The sequence below is a fragment of the Strigops habroptila genome, chromosome 8, assembly GCF_004027225.2.
Source record: "Strigops habroptila isolate Jane chromosome 8, bStrHab1.2.pri, whole genome shotgun sequence".
Classification (NCBI taxonomy): Eukaryota; Metazoa; Chordata; class Aves; order Psittaciformes; family Psittacidae; genus Strigops; species Strigops habroptila.
The window spans coordinates 39,487,774-39,514,000 of NC_044284.2; the positions used below are offsets into that span (position 1 = coordinate 39,487,774).

At 48.4% G+C, this 26,227-nt stretch overlaps 2 protein-coding genes across 2 annotated transcripts in view; both read right to left on the bottom strand.

Annotated features, from left to right (window-relative positions):
* Positions 1-193: 193 nt before the first annotated feature.
* Positions 194-8,765, bottom strand: LOC115612211 (laminin subunit gamma-2-like). Its single transcript, XM_030496226.1, has 5 exons — positions 8,644-8,765; positions 4,209-4,397; positions 1,600-1,729; positions 567-665; positions 194-356 (listed from the first exon to the last, which is right to left on the bottom strand). The coding sequence occupies exons 1-5, from the start codon at positions 8,720-8,722 to the stop codon at positions 194-196; spliced, it is 660 nt and encodes a 219-aa protein (XP_030352086.1). The 5' UTR covers positions 8,723-8,765.
* Positions 8,766-13,730: 4,965 nt separating this feature from the next.
* LAMC1 (laminin subunit gamma 1) overlaps positions 13,731-26,227 on the bottom strand; it is a 69,988-nt gene continuing 57,491 nt past the window's right edge. The window contains exons 14-28 of the mRNA XM_030496248.1: positions 25,664-25,909; positions 25,183-25,336; positions 24,582-24,724; positions 23,666-23,844; positions 23,351-23,507; positions 21,274-21,479; positions 20,777-20,856; positions 20,369-20,506; positions 20,010-20,154; positions 19,277-19,426; positions 18,737-18,851; positions 18,193-18,392; positions 17,802-17,960; positions 17,186-17,285; positions 13,731-16,764 (exon numbers count right to left, since the gene is read on the bottom strand). Coding sequence (XP_030352108.1) covers positions 16,508-16,764; positions 17,186-17,285; positions 17,802-17,960; positions 18,193-18,392; positions 18,737-18,851; positions 19,277-19,426; positions 20,010-20,154; positions 20,369-20,506; positions 20,777-20,856; positions 21,274-21,479; positions 23,351-23,507; positions 23,666-23,844; positions 24,582-24,724; positions 25,183-25,336; positions 25,664-25,909 — 2,429 coding nt within the window. The 3' untranslated portion in view covers positions 13,731-16,507. The remainder of the gene's footprint in view (positions 16,765-17,185; positions 17,286-17,801; positions 17,961-18,192; positions 18,393-18,736; positions 18,852-19,276; positions 19,427-20,009; positions 20,155-20,368; positions 20,507-20,776; positions 20,857-21,273; positions 21,480-23,350; positions 23,508-23,665; positions 23,845-24,581; positions 24,725-25,182; positions 25,337-25,663; positions 25,910-26,227) is intronic.

Genomic DNA, 26,227 nt, shown 5'->3' on the forward strand with positions numbered 1-26,227 from the left:
AGGTTTCCTCCCAAGTGGCAGGAAAGACATGATGAAGCAGCCCATGCTCCCCATTTTCCTCCCATACTCTACTTTCCCTATGATCAAGCCATCCCACCCATCAAACCACAGGTACTCCCAGCAGGGCTGCAAACCAGGCAGCTACTACATGCAGCTTGTCAAAGAAAAGGGATGGCAAACATCCCCAGGAGCCTTAGGGATGTCCTGCCTGGGCTTCACCTTGCTGGAAGGTGGAGGTGATGTTGTAGATGCTGTGGTTGTCTGCACTGACACATGCAGCTGAGTGCCCATAGCAAAAGCAGGGGGAGCATCCTGCAGGATTTCTGGCATCCAAGTTATAGAAGTTTTGTTTGCACCTGGGAAAGCACAAGAAGGTGACAACATTCAAGTCTGTTTTCTCCTCTTCTTGGCCAACACAACCAGCTTTCTAACAACAGCTGTACAACACAGCCATTGCTGTGGTTCAGGGTCATTGCCAGGCTAGGATGGAAGGATAGGCACATGCAACTGCCAGGGAGATGCAGAACATGCCACACAGTGGTCCAGCAAGTCCTGCTGACACCCACCTCTCACACCGCTCTCCGGTAGTGCTCCCCTTGCAGACACAGCGGCCGGAGAGGCAGTCCCCCGTGCTGCCAGCCAGGTCACATGCACACTGCAGGCTCCTGTAACAAGGACACCAGGAACCTCTACCTGGATTTCCAGCTTGGCGTGGGAGCTCAGTGCCTCCAGATGTTACACAAGACAGCAGAGAACTGCCCCCTACTCCCTCCCCCCAAGATACCACTGCCATGCTAGAAGGGGAAAAATAATCAGCAGAGCCATCTCTCTATGTAATTCACCCGCAGCAGTACGGATGCCAGGCTGAGACAGGGCCCAACACTACCAACCTAGGACACCCCAGAGCACCAGACCCACCTACAAGAGCAAAGAAAAGCTCTGCTGAGCTTAATAAATCCTGGCTATGTTTAATACACCCTGGCTATGCTCCAACAGGCAGCAACACCCTGAGGAGACACGGGCAGGAGACCGGGCATGGCAGACCACCCCTTGCCCTGACCCTTTGACTTTTAGGGCCCCAAAGGAGCAATGGCAGGGTGAAGCAAGGAAGAAGAGGACACAGCGCTAAGGAAGCCAAACCAGAAATGCTTCGAAAGGTGTTTAAACCTAGGCTTCATGCAAAGGAAGGGCTTGATTTTTGCATGCACATCTTTGCACGGGGACAGTCCTTGTGAGTGGCACTGACACCAGGAAGACTGACAAGTGGGCAGGTTTTATTTTACATCACCTAGCCTGGCTGTTGCCTGTCTGACATTATCTGGATAACAAAGCAATCGCCTTGGAGAATGGTTAGGCTCAGATTTTGGTGCTATTGTGCGACAGTGAGCTCTGCAGGCTGCAATGGAGGTCCAGCCCTGCGTGAGCCTGCTTTCTCATAGCAAGATTAGCTTAAGGCTATCGGTGTGCTGCCACACACAGACTGCCTCTGCCCTTGCATGTGGTGTTTTCAGCAAGCATAGGTTCTTTACAGCTGCTGGAAGAGTTCTGGAAGCCAGTCCTCCAGCAGCCCCTATGCCATTGATGGTCACCAGCACTTACTGCCCACTCCTCTGGCACCCGGCCTCAGAGAGGGACTCGAAGCCCGGCTGGCACTGGTCACATTTCTTGCCCATCACTCCAGGTTTGCAGCTGCACTGGCCATCACTGTTGCACTGTGGGCTGAGGGCACCTGCAGAAAGAGGGGAAGAGGTTTAGATGGACACCTCCCCACACCCTCCCAGCAACGCTGCTGCAGGACAGGGGAGCAAAGCACCACACCATCACTGCAGCAGCAACTGAGCAACAGGTCTCCCCTTGAGATACCAGCACAGGGCTAAGACACCAGGTCTGGCTGTTACAGCTGCTTCAGCCTCCCCGACTCATGCAGGAGATTTGGAGGAGATAAATCCCAGCAGGCATTGACCAGATGCCCAGGACAAGGATCCTCTTTCCTGACATAAATGTCATTGTGAAGGACAAGACTGAGCCCAGGGCATGCAAACCAAGCAGAGGATTTTTATTTCTTTGCCAGCCTCTCTGCTAGTAGACATAGGTAGTACATGACTTTGGTGCCTCTACAAGGATCCTATGGGGCCAAGGACCATGGCAGGATCTTTCATTTCTAACCATCTAATGCATACAGGCACCGAGGAGAGAGGATGCCAGAGCCAAGGGCTCTGTCCTGCAGCTGGGCCCTCCCTGCATGCCAGTGGAGTGGGGGGGCAGCCAAGGGGATATTCACCCTCCCCCCACCACCTTAAAGCCTATGGTTCTGTCCTCTTGCCACCTGTTTTTCTTGTGCAGATAGTGCTTCTAGTGATCTTCCTGCATCAACAGGGACCAACAGGCATTTCAAGATCTACAGCACCTCAGTGCAAGATGTACGAGCTACCTACTTGCACAGCAAGCAGAAACATGATGAGGATGAAGGAGCCAACACATCTACTGTGTAAGCACCACAAGACCCACAGAAAACACCCCAGAGTTAGAAATCCCATCTTGTAGCCCTGCAGCCTGCAAAAAGCTGCCGGAGGAGGTGAGAGGCTGAAGCTTCCTATCAGTCCCCAAGCGCCGCAGCACTTTGCACCACCTCCACTCTTGAGGTGCAACACTGTGAACTGAGGAATTATCCTTTCACTTTTACAATGCAACTAAAAGCCTTTTGCAGAGCCCACCAAACACTGTGGCACCCAGGAAGCATCAGCATGACTCAAAAAGCTGGCAAAAGCTGCCACTTCAGTGTTGGGGTTTGGCCACTGTCCTTGAGGACTGCAGCTGGGAGGGGAAAGCAGCTCTCCGCAGGGCAGCTCCTGGTAGGCATCAGCAGGTTCCTGGTCACCAGCCAAATTCAGGGCAGAACAGAGTAGGGTCCCTCTCAGTGAGGCAGGGATTATTGGTGGAAGTGCTGGAGGGAAGGGATGCCACCCAGAGGAACCTTGACAGGCTGGAGGAGTGGGCCCATGTGAACCGCATGAAGTTCAGTAAGATCAAGTGCAAGGTCCTGCACCTGGCTCAGGGCAATCCTCAATATCAGTACAGACTGGGGGATGGATGAATGGAGAGCAGCTCTATGGAGAAGGACTTGGGGGTACTGGTAGATGGAAAGTTGGACATGAGGCAGCACTATGTATTTGCAGCCCAGAAAGCCAATCGTGTGCTGAGCTGCATCACCGGCAGCATGGCCAACTGGTTGAGGGAGGTGATGCTTGCCCTCTACTCCACTCTCATGAGACCCCACCTGGAGCACTTCATCCAGCTCTGGAGCCATAGACCCTGCTGGAGTGGCTGCAGAGCGGGCCATCAAAATGGTCAGAGGGCTGGAGCGCCTCTGCTATGGAGAAAGGCTGAGAGCGTTGAGATTGTTCAACCTGGAGAAGAGAAGGCTCCAGGGAGATGTTATTTGGGCCTTTGAATATACAAAGGGGGATCAATATATAAAGGTGAGCTTCACAAAGGCTTTTAATTGTATTGTAAAAATGAAAGGATTATTCCTCAGCTCATAGTGCTGCACCTCAGGAGGGGAGATGGTAAAAAGAGAGACTTTTTATCAGGGCCTGTTGTGACAGAACAAGGGGCAAAGGTTTTAAACTGAAAGACAGGAGGTTTAGATTGGACATAAGGAAGAAAAGTTTTCTGATGAGGGTGGTGGGACTTGGAACACAGCTGTGGATGCCCCATTCCTGGAATTATTCAAGGACAGGGTGGATGGGGCTTTGAGCAACCTGGTCTAGTGGAAAGTGTCCCTGCCCATGACAGGCATTTAGACCAGGTGATCTTCGAAGATCCCTTCCAACCCAAACCATTCTGTGAATATGATTATTTCAGGGGGCAGGTGGGTCTTGAAACCTGGATGTGGTCTGGAGGCACTGAGGGGTTCAAAACTCCCAGCACGAAGCAGTGAAACAGGAGGACAAGGAGCTCATACGACTTAGGGTGCAGCAATACAGAACTGGGCTCTGTCACGTTCCCAGACAATCCCACCGGGAGTCAAGCCAGCCCAGCGTGCTCCTCCTGCAATGCTCTGGTCTGGTGTGTAGGGACCCAGAGGCCAGATTAGCCCATGTGTACAGCAAGGGCTAAGAATATGCATGGCAGCAGGCACTTGGCAGTCACTTTAAGCCCCGCTACGCCCCTGACCCAACCCTGTCCCCCGGCAGACAGCCACGTACCGTGAGGGTGGCAGCGGCAGGGCAGGCAGCAGTCCTCCTCCCGCTGGCGGAAGAAGCCCTCCTTGCAGCGCTCACAGCGGGCACCCTCCGTGTTGCCCAGGCAGCCAAGGCAGCGGTACCCATTGCCTGTCTCCCTCAGGAGGTGCCAGTCGAAGATGCACTGCCTGGACATCCCGTTGCAGTCGCACACTGAGGAGATGAAAGAGACACCTCAAATGATGCTTGGAGATGGGGGTACCAGCTGTGAAGCTGTAAACCCACCCTGATGGCCAAGGAACAAGCCCAGGCAATGCAAACCTCCTCTTCTTGCTCTGCTAATAACAAGCCCTGTCCTCATGTCTCTGTGCTTGTCTATCAGACACCCCTGTGCCACTGCTACCCACACCGTGCTCTGCATCCCTTCACTTTGGAGCGATGCCTGATTTCACTGCCGACACAGCTCAGAATGGACAACTCCCCCTGAGCCAAGGAGACCCACTCCACAGCACAGCATGGCTTCATGTTCTTCATCCTTTCGGAGGCCTTCCAACACAATAAAGTCTTTGAGTAAGCAGAGGTGGCAAAAAACCCCAAACCAAATCAAACCTGGGTTGTCCTGAGAAAAGAGTGAGGAATCTTACTGGTGAGTTTAGGGAAAAGGGAAGGATCCCTGACGTTATGTTTTGCTTCACCCAGAGCCCAGAAAGAAAAGCTCAACCAACTTCCACCAGGTCCCTCCATCTGGGTCGGCACACAAGTGTCCTCCCAGCCAAGCGCAGGGGTGATAAGGAATGGTTTGAGATCAGAGGAGCTTGGCAGAAGTGTGCCAGCCAACAGGTAGATTAAAAAACAACAAAGGTTTTGGCAGGCTTACACTGGTCATCTCACCCGCCCTCCCCAGGAAGAAAAGCTGCAGCTGCCCACATTGCTGCATGAAAGATGCCAGACACTGCCAGATACTGGCAGGTATCAGACATGCCTGCTCCATGTCATCCTTCATTGTCTTGCCCAGGTCTTCTCTTGAAGACATCTCTCATCTATTTGCCAAGCCCTCAGCAGCCAGTACTAGAGTGTTTAAGCTCAAAGACCTTTATCTCAGATGAGTTCCTCAGTGCCACTGAGGAGAGCAGGCACAGCTGAAAGAAAAGCTGGCAAAGACAGGCAGAAGAAAAACACCCTGAGGGAAAAAGCAGTTTCTGCAGGGGTGCAGAGCCTGCTGATGAAATGCTCCAAACTACCCCCAGCTCAGGTCACCTCTGACAGCACAGGGAGGTGGAGGAAATCCAAAAGCAAGCAGAAACCTGCAGCCTGGATGCAGACAGCGCGTTGTACTTGACACATGCGGAGGCTCCTCCTTCCAGCACTCCTGGCAGAGATTAGCCCGAGGATACAAGTCCCTGTCCTCTGCATCTGTGATTGCAGAGACCAGGCGCAGGCTCCTGCGCTCATCGCCCAAGCACGCACCCCGGGCACTGCCGCGCCCTCACACACACCCATGAACACCCACATACCAGAGGAAGGCACTCAGCCAAGCATGCTGCCAAGAACAGGAATGACCTCATGTGCCAGCAAACACGGAGAGAGATTTTCCCAGCTCCGGCAAACACCGCTCTTTCCTTGCAGCCTGGCTGCCAGGAGACCAGGAGAAGGTCTTCTGCTATCCCAGCCTGCTGGGAGGGGACCTGTGGGTGCAGAAGTCCTGCCTTGTAGGGTATGAGAAAGCATCTAGAGGCTCAGGGGACACCACCACTGACCAGACAATATGAACATCCCACCAAGAGCAGCAGTGCAGGACTTTCTCGAGGCATCTGTGCTCACTTTCACAGCTGGACTGATTGGGGTCGATCCCAGCCCCATCCCCCCTCACTACAGCTAGTTGGAAGGGACACATAATCATTGAGTTAAACCCCACCCATACATCACCCTACATCTACGTAATCTGGAGGATTTACTGGGTTGCTAAATTACAGGCATGAGCACCATTCCCCCAGGGAACAAAAACCTTTTTTCAGGTATTGCTCTAAGGCTGCAGCACGTTAACAGTCAGCTCTCCAGCCCTGGCACGGATTCAGGTATCGCCAATAAGAAGCCATTCAAGATGCTGTTGCAGATTAGTGCCACCACCTCACCGGTGTATCTGTTCCTGTTGCTGGTCTTCTGGAAACCTGAGAGCTCAGGCAGGTTAATCTTTGCCAAGAATGAGGCACTGAAGTTGCTAACGAGTTGGAGCATGCAGGAGCTGCTGGAAGATGAGGACCAACTGAGGACAGGATCATTTTTGTGTCCAGGTGCCCTGAGGCTGTGCCCTTAGATCATCCATTTCTCAAACAGCTGTGGAGAAGAACAGGCTTCACAGAGGAGAAGCTTCACAGCTGGGTGTCTTTAGTGCTGTGTTAGGATGAAGGAGACCCATGGCATGCATCCAGCAGTACATCGCTCCCTCAGCTCCCACCCAGCTAAATGAAGCATGAAAAATGCTTGTTTGCTGTGTAGAGACGAATTCCCACATCAGAAAGACTTGGAGAAGGAGACAGACAGCTCTGCACCTCTGAAATTGTCTTCTTAAATTCACAAAACCAGAAAATTAGGTTGGCCCTGTGTCTGCAAGGAGCAGAACCCAGAGCCCTGTGCATATGTGTCGGTCTACAAAGACTACTCTTTTCATCAAGAAAACAGAGCTTTGCACACAGCAAAGCCTCCACAACAACACAAACCATTCCCTGCTCCATGCTTTGGGTCAGTGACCCAGAAGGCTGTCCCATCCATTACCCTACGTTCTGGGTTTCCCCACTGCCCAACTCCACAGCCTTCTCACTGTAGGAAGAACTGCCTGGGGCTCCATCAGCATCAGCAGGGAGACCCCACACACCAGGAGCCAAAAGCTGCCATTTGGTGTCTCCTTTCCAACACACCAAGTCACATACCTCATCGGCACATCTGACCTCCACACCCCAACTCTTCCCTGAACCCTGGGACACTCCTTCAGCCATCACGTGCAGGCACATCACCAAGGCAAAACGCACATTTGCTTCGGCAAGGCTCTGCACAGGTTCAGAGTACAAGTGCCCTGACCTCTGCCACTCGACCAGATCATACATGAACCCAATTTGATTCAAGCACTTCACTTGCAAGCAAAACAGGATTACGTATGCTAATTACAAGAACACTTCTAGCACCAGGACCAAGGAGTAACAGCACGGGCGACTAATTTACACCCCCAAACAAACTCAGAAAGTCTGCTGCAGCATAAATGCATGGCCAGTTATTGGCTGTCCCTTTTACATACTTGTAGAAATAGGTTCAAGAGTCCATGGAAAAGCAGCAACCTACATGCTGCCAGGAAGGAGAGGGGAGGAAAAAGCAACATCAGTATTTTAAAACTTGCATGCAATTAAGGCTGCTGTAATAATTATCCAAGCGACATGTAAAGTCAATCAGGTCTTTAAAAAAACCACACACACCCCCTAAAAAAACCACCCCAAAACCAAAACAGCTATAACAAACCACCAAAAGAAAACAGAAAACACCCAGTCCCACCGCAAAAGAAAACAAACCAAAAAAACCCACAAAAAAACAGAACAAAAAACAACAAAGCCCCCACTTATTCACCACTTTTTCTCCCTATCACATTGCACTTAAAACTGATAAAAGACCAACTTCACGCCAGTGAGTTTCAGAACATCAGTACTGCAAACAAACAAAAAAAATTGAAGTATCTCAGTAGTGACAAAATACGCATGAAAACAATTTTGACCAAACATACCCATCTCCACACTACGCACCAATACAACTGAAACCCTGATATTGAAGTACCACTGGGCTGGACGCACTTAAACATCCCTGCGCTGCACTCTCCACTACAACTGCAAGTGCAAGAGGATTCTCTGCATATTTAAAGCTCGCCATCGGTCTTGTGTTCCACGGGAGACTCCCGCTTCCCACAGTGGGTAGCAGGGCCGCGGGCAGCTTGTGAGCCCCACAGACTCACACAAAATACAAACACCACATATATTGCTACAGCAAACAGGATGCTGGATGCCACCAGCTCTTCCTCAGGCTTAGGGAAGGTTTTGGCTACAGCAGCAGCAGGCAGATCAGCCACCCGCTCTCTGGGTGATGCTCAAGCTCCCACCCAAATCCCACCCAAGTAGCAAGGCTTTATACAGAAAACAATAAAGTAATTGCATGTAAATAAGTTCTTTAAAGGGGATGTCAGTAAGAAAATAAACTCTAAATGCTCATGGGATATTTAACCCTGGAGGGAACGTAAGGAAAAGCACCTACTAAAAGATCCAATTTTAATCGCAAAGGTGGGAGGGAAGAGCACCCTAGCAGGGTGCTGCAGCACCCAGACGGCTCCCAGTTGCCGGCACTGGGGCAGGGCTGCGAGCAGAGCCGCTGGCGGGACCCCACGTCAGCGTGAAAACAGGAACCGTCGACCCTTCCGAAGCCTCACCTTCTCTGTTGGTGCCCAGGGCCGCGGGCAGGACAGACGCCAAGAGGCAGCAGAGGGGCAGGCGCCAGCACCCAGCCATTTCTCGCGCTGGGGAGCACGGGGCGCCCGCTGCAGCAGGCGATGGCAGGGCTCGCGCCGGCTGCCTACGGCGTTTTTCGCGTGGTTTTTATCGGCTGTTCCACCTGAGTCACTCCCAACAGGAAGAGCGCGTGTGCCGTGGGCTGACTCACCCCGGCCCGAGAGCCCAGCCCAGGCGGCGCGGGCACGCGCCCGCCCCGCGCCATCGAGAGGGGCACCGACAGGACCTCCTGCCCGCACCTTCCATGGCGGGGTTAGCTCCCAGGGAAAGATAAACTGCAGCCCCTGCAGACACCCCTCCCGCCCGTCCCGCTCCCCCAGCTCCATCCGGCCCACTGCCGCTGCCTCCACGGGCAGGGCACCGGAGCTGGCTGCGGAGAGCTGGGCTGCCCGGGCATGCAGGCAGGGCGCTAACTGAAACGTGATGAGCTCATGGGAAGCCTGGGGAGGGTGGACGGGGACTGCCTGCTCGCCAGGTCCAGCCAGCCAACCTCCACGAGCATGGCTCAAAACTAGCCAGAAGAGGTGACTAGAAGGACCCAGAGCCAAGGGCTGCTGGGGGTGCAAAAAGACCCCAAGGACAGCTTGGATATGTACTCAGAAGGCAGATCTATTGGGATTTACCAGGCAAGCATCAAGTTCAGGAAATCCCCAGATTGGAGGGTGGAGGCCCAGAATCATCATGTTTGTCTGCTTTTACTCCCTTACTTACTGCCAGGGGACACCTACTGTCACAAGTGACCGCAAGTGGTCCATGAGCACCTTTAGACAGAATGCAGGCATCTAACAAATTTGCCCCCCCCTCCCATCTAAGACAAGTTGCCTTTCAGGTCACTTTCTGCGCTAGGGTCTGAAACTCAACACAATGATGCTGACACTCTGCTCCTTTCAGAGCTAACAAACCTAGAGTGATTAACATTTAGGTCCTCATCTTTGTCTCTGACGCTGCTCAACAGCCTCCAGACAGTCGTGCACCTGGAACTGACTCAGAGGGCTTTCCTCCACAGTTCTTGGTGATCTCATGGGTGCAGCCAGACCAAATTCACCGTATCTCCACAAAGCTTACCTGCCTCCACTGACTGAGTCAACACTCTTCTATAAACAGGCTGTTTCCTTTTAATTTCACACACTGGATCTTATTATGGTTCACAACAGCAAAGCCAGCTTTATGAACATGCTGGTGGCATGCTGGGGTTTGGCACCCAAGGTTGTCATATCTGATTTTTTTTCCTTTTTAAGAAGTGAGACAAAACCACTTTCAGTGTTCACACCGATTTGGCAGTTCTTAGTGTCTGCATATTCCTCTAGAGATACACACTTAATTCCTTCTGCTCTAAAGTACATCATTTGCCCCAAACACTTCTGCTACGTCCTTCCTACCCACTGACACCCCTCTGCTCAGGAAACTCATCTCCTTCAGCAGCACTGTCAGTACAGCAATTCCCTTGGACCTTGTCCAGTCCAAGTCCTTAGCTGATTTCTTGCTTGGAAGACCAGCTCTGACCATCAGGAAAGTTATTGTGTATTATCCTTTCTATTTCACTGTTACCACCCTACCTCTTACTTCACTTGTGCAAACAAGGAACTCAACCCAGCTCTCTCACTAGTCATTTTTGCATATTTACTTAAGTTACTCTTAGCTTGTCATCCCTCCGCTATTCTTCAAGATCACCTCTGAAAACCACATGAATGCATGTTATGAGACTACCAAAAAAGTATTTTCTGGAGCCCTGATTTTCAAAACACACCAGATCTGTAACAAACAGGTGCCCACCGCCCTCCACAGAGAAAATGTTGCCTATCGCAACCCATCACTTCAGCAGCACCATTTAGAAAAGATGTTGTATAAACACAGTTAACAGAAATCTTATCTTTTAGAGCGAGCAGAAGCATAAGCAATGAGAGGCATGAAGAGTAGTGGCGCTCATCAGACACTGCAATGAATCAGTATTTCTTCACTAGAGAACCCAGGTCTTTAATTTGCCACACAAAAAGAGTCCTTCTGAAGATGCCCTATTCTCACTCTTCATAACAGAACTAAGCAAGCTGCTACTGCAAGGAGACCACCACAGTGGCTAGCAAGTTTATCAGTCCTTGAGGACATGTCCATGGCAGAATTAATCACTCCAAAGATAGTCTGAATCCTGAACCTGAATTTCGCTGATGGTCGCCAATGGTAAGTGATAGATGTGTGAAAGCCTCAAAGCAATATGGCTTTTATTGATATAACTAAGGGAGAAAACCCATTTTAGTGGCTCATGACAGATAAACAAGCCTAGGATGTCATACATATCCTTGCAGCCCCATTCATCCCTGGCACCTCCAAGCCTCCCTCTGCAAGCGATCTCATGAGCTGCAACATCCTCCTGTCCCTCCAGTCCTGGACTGCTTCTGCAGGCAGCCTTGCTTCTCCTTCAGGGTTTGTTGAGTGGCTTATCTGAAGCTATTCTCTATTTTGCTTGCCCGCTGTTCTTGCCACCATGTGCATGCACCCGCTTACTGCCAGCCTCTTTGAGCCTGAGGAGTTTCTCCTCCAGTCTGGCAGCAGTCGTTTGTCCTGCCACCCGTGACTTCCCTGCCATAGAAAATCAGGGTGCTGCCACACCAATATCACCAGACACACAGCACAGCAATAAAGCCTGGACATCAGTCCCCCCTCTGCCAGTTTGGTGTCCTGGGCTTCTCAAAGCAGGCTGCGGGCCAGCACGTAAAGCCACCTTCCCTATGTCTGCATGGAGGTGTCACCTTGATACAGTGCTATTCCCAGACCGACAATCTGTTTTATAACCCAGGATTTAAAACACAGTGATAGTATCAGTTGATCATTTGGAAAAAAAAAAAAAGCACATACCTCCTGCTTGCTCAGGAACATATGGGCTTCCCTCTGGCACATTTTGGGTTTATGGCTGGTTTTGGTGGGTCTAGAGGCAGTTAGACAGCTGGGGGCAGCCCTTGCTCAGAGGTGGCCAACTTCTCCTGGGAACAACGCTGATAACACACTGATGTTTTTAGTTGTTGCTAAGTAATGTTTACTCCAATCAAGGACTTTCTCAGTCTCATGCTCTTCCAGGGAGGAGGGGAAGCCGGGAGGAAGCAGAGACAGGACACCTGGCCCAAACTAGCCAAAGGGGTATTCCATACCACAGCACATCATGCCCAGTATATAAAACTGGAGGGAGTTACCCAGAAGGCCCAGATCGATGCTCGGGTTGGGCTGGGTATCGGTCGGCGGGTGGTGAGCAATTGTATTCTCTCCCCTTGTTATTTCTCTTATCGTTATTATCATTGGTGGTAGCAGTAGTGGTTTTGTACTGTACCTTAGTTACTGGACTGCTCTTATCTCAACCCATGGGAGTTACATTCTTTTGATTCTCCTCCCCATCCCTCCGGGAGCGGGGGGAGGAAGAAGGGGGGGAGTGAGTGAGCAGCTGCGTGGTTCTGAGTTACTGGCTGGGCTTAAACCACAACAGTTCTTTGTGGCGCCCAATGTGGGGCTCGAACCATGAGCCTGAGATTAAAAGTCTCATGCTCTAGTGAAAGGAATAAAGTGTCTGCCAGGGACACTGGAGCAGAGATCATCCAGGCATGGGCAGAGGCAGGCAGGGAGCAGGCAGGCAGTGGGACATGGGGGAGCACTGCTGTGCCTGGGTCACAGCAGCAGTGGTGGTGAGCAAGCAGGGCAGGGCAGCAGTGGCAGCACAGCAAGGAAGTGCTGTCATGTCTGGCCTTGCCTCGCCTGTGCCCTGCCTGTACCAGCAAGGGGATGAGACAGACAGACAGACAGAGATGAGGGAAGAAGGCACTGCTGTCCCACCTCTCTGCTGGTTTTCACTGGGGACCTCCATGGGATTTTGTTTTTACATGGCATTGCTGATGTTTCTCAGATGGGGACACACTGAAGGTACTGGTCCAGCAGTTAACTATAAAGATTAACCAGAATGTGGTCTAAGACACCACAGCTGTAGATGGGGAGCACAGGACACTGCCAGCTCAGTATGACAGCTATATGTCCTCTTCTCTTTCCTCAGATCCACACAGATACACTAGAGCTGCCTCCTCCAGGCTGTTGCTCCCAGCACCACTCAACTGCTTTCAGCCCAGCTGAAACATCAGATGGGTTTTAACAGCCAGGATCTGCTCAACAGCAGTGTTGGCAAAAAAAAAAAAAAAAACCAAAACCACAAAAAAACCAAAACAAAACCAACCCCCCCAAAACAACCAGAAAAGGTATTTTAGAAAACAAATGCATTAGTGGCAATTACAGTTGAAGAACAAAGAACAAAAAGCTGAAGCTAGAAAAACTGAAATGTAAGAAATAATGAACTTGCCAATTGACACGGGATTAGGTCTGATGCAAGTTAGTGAGATTAATGTGCATTTTCTTCTGCTGAGAAAAATAAAAGGAATCCTGTGTGCAGCTGTAAGAAAGGTGTGACTGCAGAACTGCCTAGTCTGTTATCACAGTCATCTGTTCTGACATTAAAAACTTGCTTAACTCGGGAATAAAATTTATCCCGACCTCTGGCAGACAGGACCCATGGAACAACACTCAGTACCCCGACTTATGGTAGTTCCCAGTAGAGAAACTTCAGCTTCTTTATTTAGGGCTATTATTTTAATTCCCAGGAGCCCCATCCTTTTCCATGTGTTCAGCTGAAAGTAGAAAGGATTTTACCCTTATGTTGTGAAGAAACACTCCCCGCTTCCCCAGGGCTTTCCAGGACAGTGCAGCTCCAACAGCATCAGCACCAACATCATCTTATTTTTTTTTTAAGGCCTGGAAAACCAGCAGCATAAAATTCATTGTAGCTATGGCAATACAGCAGTGGACATGGGGAGAAATCACTATCACTGTGGCCATCTGCAGACCACCATATGAATTTCTGAAGTACTTTTCCTTTTCTCCCACCCCAATCCAGCTCATCTAATTAGGCAAATCTTACAATTGTGACACATCCCCATCAACATCAGCCCCCCAAAAAAGCAATGCTCAAAAGAATGCCAAGGTATAAGGGGTTACAAATATTCAGACTTTATTATAAATAAGAAATACTGTTTTATACATAAAAACTGCAAGTGTTGCATTTTGTTCACCGCCCCAGACAGCAAGACCACAGATTAAGGCAAAAAGCTGGAGTGAAGGCACATACTGAGGGGGCCACAGTCAGGAATAAGGTGATGAAGGGACTGTCACGCGTTGCCCATGACATCCAGCACTCCACCAGCAGCTGTTGCATCATCACATTACGTAAAGAAATAACTGGACTTATACACTGAATAATGGCTGTAATGCAGTAGTGATTAAGAGATCGCTTATAAAGATTTTTTTTTATTTAAAAATAAAATTCTGTTAAAAACAGCTTAAGGGGGAAAAAAGATAGAGAAGAAAGCAGGAAACCTTAGGCCTGAGGTCAGCCAGGGCATGCGTGCATCTTCGCATCTGCTCTTCTCACAGCCTTGGCAGAGAGGTGATGCGGTTACAACCAGCCATCTGACCAGAGCAGCCAGCCAAGACACCGACCTCAGCGTCCTGCACATGTGGGTGAGCACACGTAAGCTCTCCTCCAGGTATTAGGTATGCTTGCAGGCAGGGGGAAATCCCCAGCTAGTAAGTTGTAAGAATCTTTAAGAGAAGGGGTACAAGAGCGATGTGGAGTTTGCTGGGAACAACCCCTGCCCAGCAGCGCCATTCCCGAGGGTGCACCAAGCCTCCCGCCTCACACAGTGGTATCAAGATATCCCCAGATGCAGCACTCTGACCACCTCAACACTGGGTCCGGTCTCCCAACAGTGCTACAGCTCCTCACAGCCCAGCTGCAAAGCCAGAGCCCCTGCTCTCCTCCTGGCACAGCATCCCTGGGGACAAGGGACACAGAACAGGGTGCACCATGCATCAGGGATGGCTTGGGAGGGAGGGCTAGAAAGCATCCACTCTACAGGCAAAGTGGTATTGCTGACGTCCATATGGGTGCTGAGGATACAGGAGAAGGAAGAATGCAGGAGCTCAGCTAGGAGAAACACTGAGCTCTAAGGGAATAACATGGAGAGGAGCAATAATACAGTGCACGCACCCCAGTGGCTATAAGGGAAAGCACATAGAGGAGGCCAGGCTGTGCCACTCTGGAAATATGGCTGAGTATATTTACACACACATACACACACACGAGAGACTTCCTCACACTATAATCATGATAAAAACGGAAAAAAAAAAAAAATAAAAATCACATTCACACAAAAAATATAAATTTGAAATAATTAATAGCACCAGTGTGTGTCAGATAATAATTTCTTCCCCGCTACGCAAACGTACAAAGTTGCATAGTGTTTAAGGATAGATATATACTGGATCTCAGGGAAGGGGGGAGGGATGCCAGGCTGGAGGCAAAAAGGAAGCCACAGAGGATGCTCTCATCTCAAGAGGAGGGCCAGAGGAGGAGCGAGGGGCTCCCCACTGCTCCCACCCAGCACCAGGAAGCAGCTGGGAGGCACTACCTAGGGAGGGAGCCTGCTGGGGAGGCAGCGGTAGCGGTGTGGAAGGCAGACATGACACCTGAGCCTGGCCTGAAGTCCCTGTGCTGCGGTGGCTTTACGGTGACTGGGAGATCAGTAGACAGAAAGGAGGGCACTGGTAAACTCCAGCCCTTTCTGCCAGCTTAAAAACAGGGAAAATGCGAGAGCAATGCCAGGAGACAAAAATGCCACTGTCCTTCAGGAAAAAGACGAGGAGAAAGACCTTTTCATTTCCACTTGCAAGCCCTCTTCCTTCCCCACCCAAAGACATTCAGCACGAAGGCCAGTGCAGTCGCTGGAGCTCTCTGGTGGCAGCTCTCCTCTTCAGCAAGACTTTTTCTGTTTGAACTAACTGATCTGTCAATCAGACATTCATAACCTAGAAAAACAGATCCTCTGGTAATTTCAGTAGCAACACCTACAGATGGGAACACAGCTCATGGCTTCCACACTCCCAAGCCTGGACTACCCGGCAGGTAGCTTACAGACCAGACCCAGAACTTCTCCACAGACCAGGAGTGGGGATGGCAAGACCTATCACTCCCCCAGTAAAGACTGACCACTCCACCAGTATCCCATCTTCCCAAAAAACTCCTCTCAGAGGCTGTGTTTTTCTCAGAGCGATGCATCATCACAGAAAGCATTTCAGAAAGAGGCTTCAGCTATTTTGTCAAAGGCTACCAATGCTGTCAGATTGGCCACTAGTTATCGATAAAAAAAAATTCACAGGGTCAGAAGTTGGGAAGAGGGATCTGAATGAGTGCAGCTATACTGGCCATTACAGTAATACTTTGGTAGCCATCCCCTTCCTTCATAGGGACAGAGAGCTCCGGGACTGAGGACTTTACAGTCGAGGGGAGAAGTGAGGAGAGAAAGTGAGGTTAGTTTTGCCTTGCTGTATACAGCTCACATGGTTATTTCTGAACCACAGTATAAAGAGCCCAGAGCATCTCTCCTCCTTACGCTAATCAAAGGGAAACTGTCTGAGAAAGGGGCAAAGGTGGAGTGCTCAGGAAAACAATCTATATAAAAAAAGCCCTTTGATGCCCAAAGACGGATATTTAATTTGCTTCACCAAAAAAAAAAAAAAAAAAAAAAAAAAAAGAAAAAAAGAAAAAAAAAAATCTTTCAACTTATCCTGATTTGAAAAGAAAACAGCGGCTGCGAGCAGCGAAGAGTTGGGTATTGGAAGAAGGTAATGTGTGTTAAGGCACTCCATAGCCAAACCACCGCTCCACCACTCACCAGGGGAATAACCCCCACCCCCAGTGCACCCTTAGGGTTTTTCAATGGACGGGGTGTTAAAACAGCCAGATGGCAAGGTCTTCTTGATGTCTTCCAGGTTGCTAATGTCCTTCAGGATCTCTTCAATGTCCCTGTTGTAGGCCTGTATTGCATCATCTTGCTTCCTGGCTTCTCTCTCAAGAAAAGACACTTTCTGGTCCAGGTCGCTATCTTTCATCTGGTCTTTGGCACTGTTCAGGGTACCCTCAATTTCATTCAGTTTGTTCAAGTCCACTGTCTCCAGTTGCCCTGAAAAGCCAGAAGCAAATAGTGAAATCCATTAAAAAAGTTTTGACACTTTAGTTGTGGATGCTTACACAGCTTAGCCCACTCAGAGACCTCCATCACGTTCTCTCTGCATTAGAAACAGCATTTAAAACAGCACCGACCACGCGGATTACACCTTCAGTGCCTCAAAAACAGTCCTTGGCTTGCAGAAAAAGCAGTACTCAACATTGCACAATGGGCTTTAAGGCTAATCAAGGAAAGAAAAAAAAACCCAAACCAAATTCCTTGACAAAAACATGCAAACCCCATTTCTAGAAGCCAACAGACTCATTTGATTCCTTGCACAGCACTGTCAGGAAGCCAGCACCATGCCACCTGCTGGGACTGCCACATCAGGGAAACACTCAAAGGCATACATACAGCACATTAAGGACAGTCTTACCTAACTGATCCAGCAGGTCATTAATGACAGAAAGCAAACTGTTCACAGAGTTCTTCGCTTTTCTGGCGTTGTCTTCTGCCTCCTGGGCAGCCTGTGAGGCCTGCAGGGTTTATAAAAGAAAAATAAATGAGAGCACAAAAAAGAAAAAGCTGTTGCCTCTCCTCTTCACAGGTCTGGCCAAGCAGTTAAGCCACACGCATCCCTGTCTCCTCTCTCCAGGATAACATTCCTACACCGACATCTTTAACATGGTGCTGGTGAAGACCGATGATCTTCAGATAATGTTTTCTGATTATTTCAGGATGGCAAGCCCTGATTACTGAGCAGGATTTTGCAGGAAATGTCAGAACAGTCAACAGGGCTACAGTGAGGTTTTGATCAAAATAAAAATGTTGCAGTAAGAAAACTGTCTCTCCAATTCCAGAAGGGAATGTATGCTAAATGCCATCAGAGGAACTCCTTTGGTTGCCTCACATTTTCAATCCCACTTAAAAATTGAAAGAGTTTGAATACTGGCTGTACCCACTGCTGTCTTTGCAGGAGAAAGACCGCATTGCCAAGCCAGCAGGCAGAAGGCAGTTTCTTGCCACTGCTGCCACCTGCCAGTGCTACTTACCATGCCTGCCATCATCATATCCTGCTCAGCATCATCCTGCTTCCGCTTCAGCTCTTTTTCTGCATCCTGTAGTTGCTTCATCATGTCATCCACTTCCCTGGCCAGCTCCGTCACATCAGCAAAAGTCTTGTCAGCTTCGGCTTTGGTAGCAGCAGCATTCTACAAACAACCATGCGGAACAGGATGGAAAATGGTAGTGAAGGTGCAGAACTTCCTTCAATCCTTTTCATCAAAAGGTCACCAATTTCCTACCATGCCACATTTTGCATTCCCTAGTGGGGAATACAGCAGAAAGCATGTGGGGCTCACCATGAAATACTGGAACAGAGAAGTTTACGCAGTTACATACCAGTATCTCAGGAGGGTGGGTTCAGAACTGCAAAGGACTCACCTTCTGAACAGTACTGGCGATTTTCTCAGCATCATCTGCTTTAGCCTTGGCTTCGCGAGCATCAGCAGCAGCATTGCCAAGCGCCAGCTCCGCCTGGCGTGTCTTATTGTTGGCTTCAGCAATGGTCTGGGTAATGGCAGGAATCTTTTTCAGAGCCTCCTCAGCTGCTGTCTTGTTATCGTTCACCCGCTTATCAAAATCTAACAAAGGGCAAAACAGATCCTTAGCACTTGCTCCAAAAGAGACTTGGGATGTTGCTTTGACCAAGCTACCTCCACTTTGTCACCTTGACATCAAAGGGACAAAGAGCAAACTGGGGTGTGGGGGGATATATGCTTGCAACTCTCCCTACTACACACCTTATGACCCTAAATAAGGAACTTAGAAGGAGATTTCCAATCTTTTTTCTTTTTCTTTAAAGAAAAAAGCCAAAAGAACCCACCAACTGGCAATAGCATCACCCATTTAACCAAGATACTTGTCACTTGGCAAGTTACATGTTACACAGGAATTGAAGGATTCACAGCAAGTGTTTTCTCTTTACCTTTCAAGTTGCTGAGAATGGTATTAGCCTCCTGCAGTGTGCCATTGCCCTTCCGAGCAGCTTCTTCAGCCAGGGCTTTCGCTGCATCTGCTCGAGCCAAGAGCTGGTCTGCAGTCTAAGGAGACATGACATGTATCAACATTCTGATACATTTCTTACATTAACATTTCTTACTTTTTGAAGGAGGACCATCTAGGTGTATCACAAAGCATTGCTCAGCCTGAAACACCAATGCCATACAGAACAGTGTCCATCCCTGAGTAGCAATGCTTCCTCTGAAACCAGGTGAATTTAGGTACTTTTGGAATACTGTTCCAAATACAAAGCTGACATCACAACTGACAAACATCCTCTATTCTCTCATATAGCCTCAATGCCATTGGTTTTACCAGCTTTTTGCATCTCCTGATTCTTCAGTATTCTTCTAAGTAACATGCAGCACCAAGACTGAATAAGACCAGATCTTTCATATCTCGCCAGTTATTCATTTTGCTTTGTTTTTTCCAGGGAACAAAAGCCTGCACACAAAACAGAACTGACCTGCTGCTCTGTCTTCCCTTTCTCCAAGAGGTTCTTTACTTCCAGCTCCTTTCCTTTCATGTCTTCTCTCAAATCCTCATAATCTTTCAGCTTCCTGGCAATTAGCTGATCTAACTCCTCCGCTTCCTTCTTGATCTTATTTGCTTCATTCTGCAGGTGGAGATCAGAAACAAATGCAGAATCCTGAATGTTAGAGAATTTCTGAACAGGTGGTGAAACATGGTATAGTTTCTAATGGTCAAACAGGCAGAAGCTATGATGAGTTCCAGTCTCTTACAACTACAGTTCTAACTTTGCCTTCAAAGCTCTAAATACCATGAAGGTCAGTGCAATAAAAGATGGATGCTGCAAACAGTTTTGTGTGCAAGAAACTTTACTGTACTATAGTAAGCACGTAAGAGAGAGCAGTTCTGCAGGCTTCAGAGGGAAGTGAAGTTTTTTCACTTCTCTGTTCAAGCCAAGATGTTTGGCAAACAACAGTTCACTCAGGTTTTTTTGTCCTTCAGAGATCAGGGTGATGTAGGGAAGTTATGTATGTAGTTTCCTGCAAGCACGTTTCCTTCACAGAAGCTGAAATGCCCAAGTCTGGATCATGCCTAGTTGAATAAAACTTCCAGAGACTGTTCTTATGCAGAGAAACATTAGCAAAGCACATGGAAGGTATGTCAGCAACCTAGCACACTGCTGTAACGCTTATCCTCATTGATCTTTAGAAAATGCTTCCTACACATACCTCTAGCCCTGTGGAATCCACAGCAGGTAGACTGGTGAGATTAGCGTAGATCTGAAGGGCTTTGTTTCCAGCTTCCTCTGCCTCTGCAAGCACTTTGCTGGCCTGTTTTTCTAGGTCTCGAGAAATGTTCCTTGCCTGATTATACCTAAAAAAAAACCCCCCGAGGATCCAGTTACTTATTTTTTTTTTTTTTTTTTTTTTTTTTGGTAGAACCAAACTTACTAATTGAGTGGGGAAGCTAAGAAATTGAAAGACAAGTCTCACAAAATCCAAAGCACACAATACTATAGAGGGTGTCTAAATTTTAAGCACTGCTTTAAAAGCCAGGAAATAAAAACAATTTTATGTTACTGACTCACTTCTGGTTGAGCTCATCGATGTCATTTGCAGTTTGGTTTTCCCCAGCCAGGGTCTTCAGCAGCAGCTGATAGGCTTCCGTGGAAGTATCATTTGCTGCCTTAGCTATGCGAACAATCTCATCGGCTTCTTTTTTGTGTCTGAACAAGATTACAGAAGAAAAATAATGCCATTAGAACTGTCAGCCAGTGGTTTTCATCCTCTATTCCAGATTTTATTCCTTCTTCCTTTTCCTTCCTTCACCCAGATTTGCATACAGAAGATGCTGAAACATCTGCAACAGAAGATTCTGACTCTAACTCAGCAAAGTAAAAGACTCTATCTCATATCAAGCAAATAAAATTTTGGTTTTGAAAGGAAGGAGAGGGCCCTGATGCAGCCTGTGAGGAGCATGTCTTGCCACAGCCTACCTTTCAGCCAGCTTACGGGCCTCTTCTGCCAACAGAGTCATGTTGTTAGGGTCCCCGCTTGACTCTGGAGGTGTAATGGACTGAAAGAAAGAAAAAAAAAGATCTTAAAGCTCTTTTTTTTTAATCTCTTATTCATTTTTTCTTATATTTATTGTCATGATCTAAGTGCTCGGAGATGCATCTAACCTACTTCTAACTTCTCTGTATTTTTTTTCTTAAACCCATACAGTTTCCACCAATGGTTGTCCCTCAAAAACAGAGATGCTGATATTTATTTTGGGGTTCTTATGCTGGTTTCTTTGAGCAGGAGATAAGATACCACCTATGAAAGACACTGGGATCTTCCTTTATTTATTTCCTGTGATGTTGGGCAGGGAGGAAGATATTTCCATAGCAAATTTGCTATATGAGAGAGAGAACAAGCAGAGAAACACATTGGAGGGCACAGAAAGGAAAGGCCCTCTCGTCATCACATGAGATCTTGGCAGCACGCTCACCACATTGTCAGCTGCCATCTTTGCCTTCTCAAGCATATCAGAAGCTAAGCCGATCAGGTCCTCAGTGTCCTCCACCCGCACCCGGGCTTGCTCCGCCAGGTTCTCTGTCTCCCGCACTGTGCCCTGGATGTTCCTCAGCCTGTTGAGCTGGCTCGTTAGCGTGCTGTTAATGTCTTTGAGACGATCCATGAGTCCCTGGTCTACATCTGAAACACACGATATAAGAAGCAGCAAAATTAATTACAGCAGGAAGAGAAGCTGGAGCAGCAGCTTACCACTGCAGGCAACACGTTGGTAGGTTAATCCCCTATTGAAACGCGACCAGCAAAGTCATTTCACAAGTCAGTCAGCTTGAGATCAAAGTCATCATCAGAACGTGCACCAAATTCGAGAAATTAAAAGTCATTAAGTACTAAGACCACAATCCTGCTGGCCGTTGGAACCAACTCTGATGGGGAATTTTGTATTCAGAATCATGTTTCATCTCTATCATTGAATTAAAGAAGACAACACAGCTGTTCTTCAAGAGGTATAAAACATCTGCTCTGTAAATTCTCTTTATCCTAACTCCTAGAAACTAAGCAGAGACAGAGGAATAGTGGGGCTGTACATTATTGCCCACTGTAAGCAATGGTGGCTACTCCTGAGCCAGACACAGTCTCCATATGCAGAATAGCAAATCCACCCCAATTTGCCCCCCAAACCAAACAGATGGCAAAAGCTGGCAGAATAGAGCCTTGGTTCTCCAATCTATAGGAACTATGAACCCCCCAAACTTCCCCGAATTTTTGGATCACCATGTAACTCTCCACAACAGCATCTTACTAAAGGAACCATAAAAGCACAGATACATGCCTCATGACGAGGGGCAATTACTTTGTAAAGGTGAGAGCATTATTAGGAGATGAAGTACAAGCAGAAGCCTGCACGCCTCCAAAATTCGGATTTTTGCCTTGACCTTGCAACACGCATTAGGTACTGAACATGAACGTCTGACATATTTCAGAAGCATACTACAAACCACATGTCAAGTAGAAAAACACAAGTAAGTGCTACAGGTGTGCAGAGATTTTTGCAACGCTAGCCTCTGTTGCATTTAACTTGTCTCTTAGTTGCAGAAGGAGCAACAAAGCTGGTGAAGGGTCTTATGAGGAGTTGCTGAGGCAGCTCAGGTTGTTTAAGTCTGGAGAAAAAGACACTGAGGGGAGACTTTATCACACTCTAGCGAGATAAGAGTGGTGGACTTGGCAGTCCTGGGGTAACAGTTGGACTTGATGATGATTCTATGATTTTATCTTAAAGGTCTTTTTCAACCTACTTGATTCTACGATTCTAATGTCTAATCTACCCTCCTTCAGCTTAAAGCCATTCCCCCTTGCCCTATCACTACTTGCTTTTTTAAAAAGTCCCTCCCCAGCTTTCTTGTAGGCCCTGTTTAGGTACTAGGAGGCTGCTATAAATTCTCCCTCGAGCCTTCTCTTCTCCAGGCTGAACAACCCCAACTCTCTCAGCCTGTCTTCAGAGGAGAGGTGCTCCAGCCCTGTGATCATCACTGTGGCCCTCCTCTGGACTTGCTCCAACAAGTCCATGTCCTCCTTACATTGGAGCCAAAGTGCTGGAGACAGTACTCCAGGTGGAGTCTCTCACAAGAGCAGAGGAGAAGAGGAGAATCATCTCCCTTGACCTGCTGGTCATGCTTCTTTTCATGCAGCCCAGGATAACAGCTGGTGCTTTTTTGGCTTTCCAATGAGTACATTGGGAAGTCTTCCGTTTGTTTAGCAAGTAGGTAAAAAACACTTTTGTATCTGGAGAAGAGGGTAACATACAGAAGACTTGCATCTCTACACAGCTAGGGGCAGATCTTCACTTTGCATGTACAACAGAGACCACTGGGAGAACAGCCGGGATAAAAGCACAGCCACTGTTGTTTTGATAATAACATACACTGTCTCTGTGCTATCTGAAATGGCTATCAGTCCTGACACACAGCATAGACTTGAAATTAAACACCCTGTGTCCAAAGGGCACAGGAACATCAAGCAAAGAGCTCATTTCATGTCTGCTTAGGTCAACTCACCTTTGCTGTTTTGTGCTTCCTGGAGCAACTCCATAACATCTCTTTCTGCCTGCTTCAATCTCTCTTCAAAGGCTTGATCAGTTACAGTTTCTTCTCCCGTACCTAGATTTGCTATAAGATTTTCCAGCTCCTGCAACCTCTCACGCTGCTCTACCACCTAGATAAGGACAGAAGACAGCTATAACACAGAGCAAAGCACCTTGAACCTCTCTGTTTTCAGCAGGCACCAGCCAACAACAGGCATAAAAGCCACTGCATAAGCGGGCACATTGCCACCTTCTCCAGTGGTACCAACAGTGGTGTTTGTGGCCTCACCTTATCTTTCACTAATCTGTAGCAGGCTGGACACTCTTGGCAGCCTGGCCAGGAGCGGTTGTAGAAGTAGTTCTCCTCACACTGGTCGCAGCGGTTCCCCACAAAGCCCTCCTTGCATTCACAGTGACCATTCTCCAGGCACTGCAGGGAGCGCGAACCCTCAGGATCACAGTCACAGGCTGCAGGGAAGTTAAACCTCAGTCAGACTGGAGGAGAGGCAGAAATACCTTAAAACCCACAGGGCAAGAGCATACACTCAACATCCCAAAATGTCTGCAGGAGCAACAGGGCACAAATTCACAGCAGGAGCCGCACTCCAGGTGCTTCTACACACAGCAAGGCACTCACAGCATGGTACTGGGTCTAGCTGGACACAACATTCATTGCATGTGTTTGAAGTGCTGCTATTGCCTTTCCCACAAAGCATTGTAATTTTCTACTCCATTTCATTGTAACCAACTGCAGTTAATTTCTGTGCTCTTTACAGGCAGGGGTATCAAAGAGGAAAGTTAGGATCATCCTGTTTTTCAATCATGTTGACAAAGTTTATTGCTCCTCGAGACAGAATCTGTATATTTGGGCCATTTGCAGAGTAGCTGGGCAGAGATTTAACATCAGGAAACAGGACTGTTGCTGGACAAGATCCAGGGAATGTATTTACATTGAAGAGAAGTGCGTATCTAGTAAGTTGGAATTCTTCCTACTCCCCATTATAAAAATAATAAAAGCAAAAGGGGATAAACTATTGTACGGAGATCAAATTTCACCATGCACAGTGTGGATATAAAAGCGCCAACTTCTGCTGTGAGGAAGAGCGAGGTGAGAAAGTACCTTCCCAAAGACAGGAAGAAAATAAAGACAAGGCTGGCTGTGCAACATCCTTCCCATTTGCCTTGCTCCAGCCCCTCAAACTTACGTTTACAGCCTTCAGAGCCAAAGCCAAAGTGGTTGATCTCACATCTGTCACAACGCTGGCCGGTGACGCCAGGCTGGCACTCACACTGCCCGGTCCGGATGTCGCACTGCCCATTGGTGGAGCCCAGTGCGTGGCAGTTGCACCTGCAGGAGGCAGCCACATGTCAGACAGTGACACAGAAGGGGGCATGGGTGAAGTGCCTCTCTGAGGGAGCTCTAACTAGCAAAGCTCAATGTTTCCATTTGCCAAAAGACACTCTTCTTGCCGTGCAGATGCAGGAGCAAGGCACTGAACCTTTGAACCACGCAAAGTCACTTGGTGCCTGCACTAAAAAAGGAACCCGCAAGCCCCTACTATCAACAATCAGACAGTCACGTGGCACTTTTCTATTTAAAACCCTGATTTAAAGCTATTTATAAAGCTATTTATAAGTAAGGCTTTTTGTACAGTCTTCATAACTGCTTCTTTACTGCTGCCCTTCCCCACCCATAGCAACATCAAGGCACACAAGCTACTTGTGACAAACGTCACATTCCTGCATAAAGTAAGCACAGACCCCCCCACAACCAGGCTCTTTGCCCCAGTGCAAAGCGAACATCACCTCTCACAGCCACGTCCACCCTGGAGGTTGAAGAAGCCAGGCTCACAGGCACTGCAGTCCCTCCCAGTGACATGAGACAGGCACTCACACTGCCCAGTCACTTGATTGCAATTCGTCTGCTGATTCACAGTGCCATACGGATTGCAGTGACAAGCTGCAAAAATAGAAGGGGTACAGAAATATGCAGAAGGTTAGAAGTCCCTTGTGGTGCTGGTACTCTGCTAGCCAGCCCCTGAACGAGCCTGGATTCAAAACACGCACAGCCCAGCCCCTACATCGCACAATGCTTTTGCTTCGATGGCAGTAAGCACCCACAAACACAAGCATTTTAGCAAGCTAGAACCAGCAAACCAGAATAAAGCCACGCATCGCTGCTGACAGGCATGAACAACAACCTGACGTTGTGTGCTAACAACATATCACGGAACAGCAGCTCTTGGAGACAAAACCATTTTTAAATGCAAGAGGAACCAGCTCTCACCTCTGCACTTGTCAGCAGGATCGGGGGCCAGGGGGTTCCCAAAGAAGCCGTCTTTGCAGCGGTCGCAATAGAAGCCAGCGGTGTTGTAGATGCACTTGAGGCACTCGCCTGTCTGGCGATCGCAGTTCCCCACGGCGTTGGGATCGATGTTGTCATTGCACTGGCAGAGGCGGCAAGGCCTCACAGCACCATTTTCACCCAGCGGGTCTCCAAAATAGGCATCGTCACACAGCTCGCACCTCTTGCCTGGGATGCAACAGAAACACGTGTTGCAGCAGAAAGCCATTTGCTGCCATCTCACCCAAACCGCCTTTGCAGTCCCATCTGAAAAGTCAATTCTTCAGCTTACTCCCATTTCATCCTTCTGTTAAGACAGAAAGGTGAACACAACCACACACAAATCCTTCCCCATCTCTAAATTTAAGCCGCTTTTTCACTGGAACTTTGCATTATGAATTATTTCAGCTCCTTCTTTCTCTCCTGTCCCTTTAAGCCAAACCTATTTGTTGTAATTTGTTGTTAATTTAAGAGTCCAAGCAGGTAGAGCTCCACGGGGCATCACTG

Excerpts from the sequence above, each read along its gene's own strand:
- LOC115612211 (XM_030496226.1), bottom strand. The coding sequence starts at position 8,722 with ATGGCTGGGTGCTGGCGCCTGCCCCTCTGCTGCCTCTTGGCGTCTGTC. Across the intron at positions 4,398-8,643 it reads CCTGGGCACCAACAGAGAAG|TGTGCGACTGCAACGGGATG; the intron begins GTGAGGCTTCGG and ends TCATCTCCTCAG. Across the intron at positions 357-566 it reads ACCGGAGAGCGGTGTGAGAG|GTGCAAACAAAACTTCTATA; the intron begins GTGGGTGTCAGC and ends GTGCTTTCCCAG.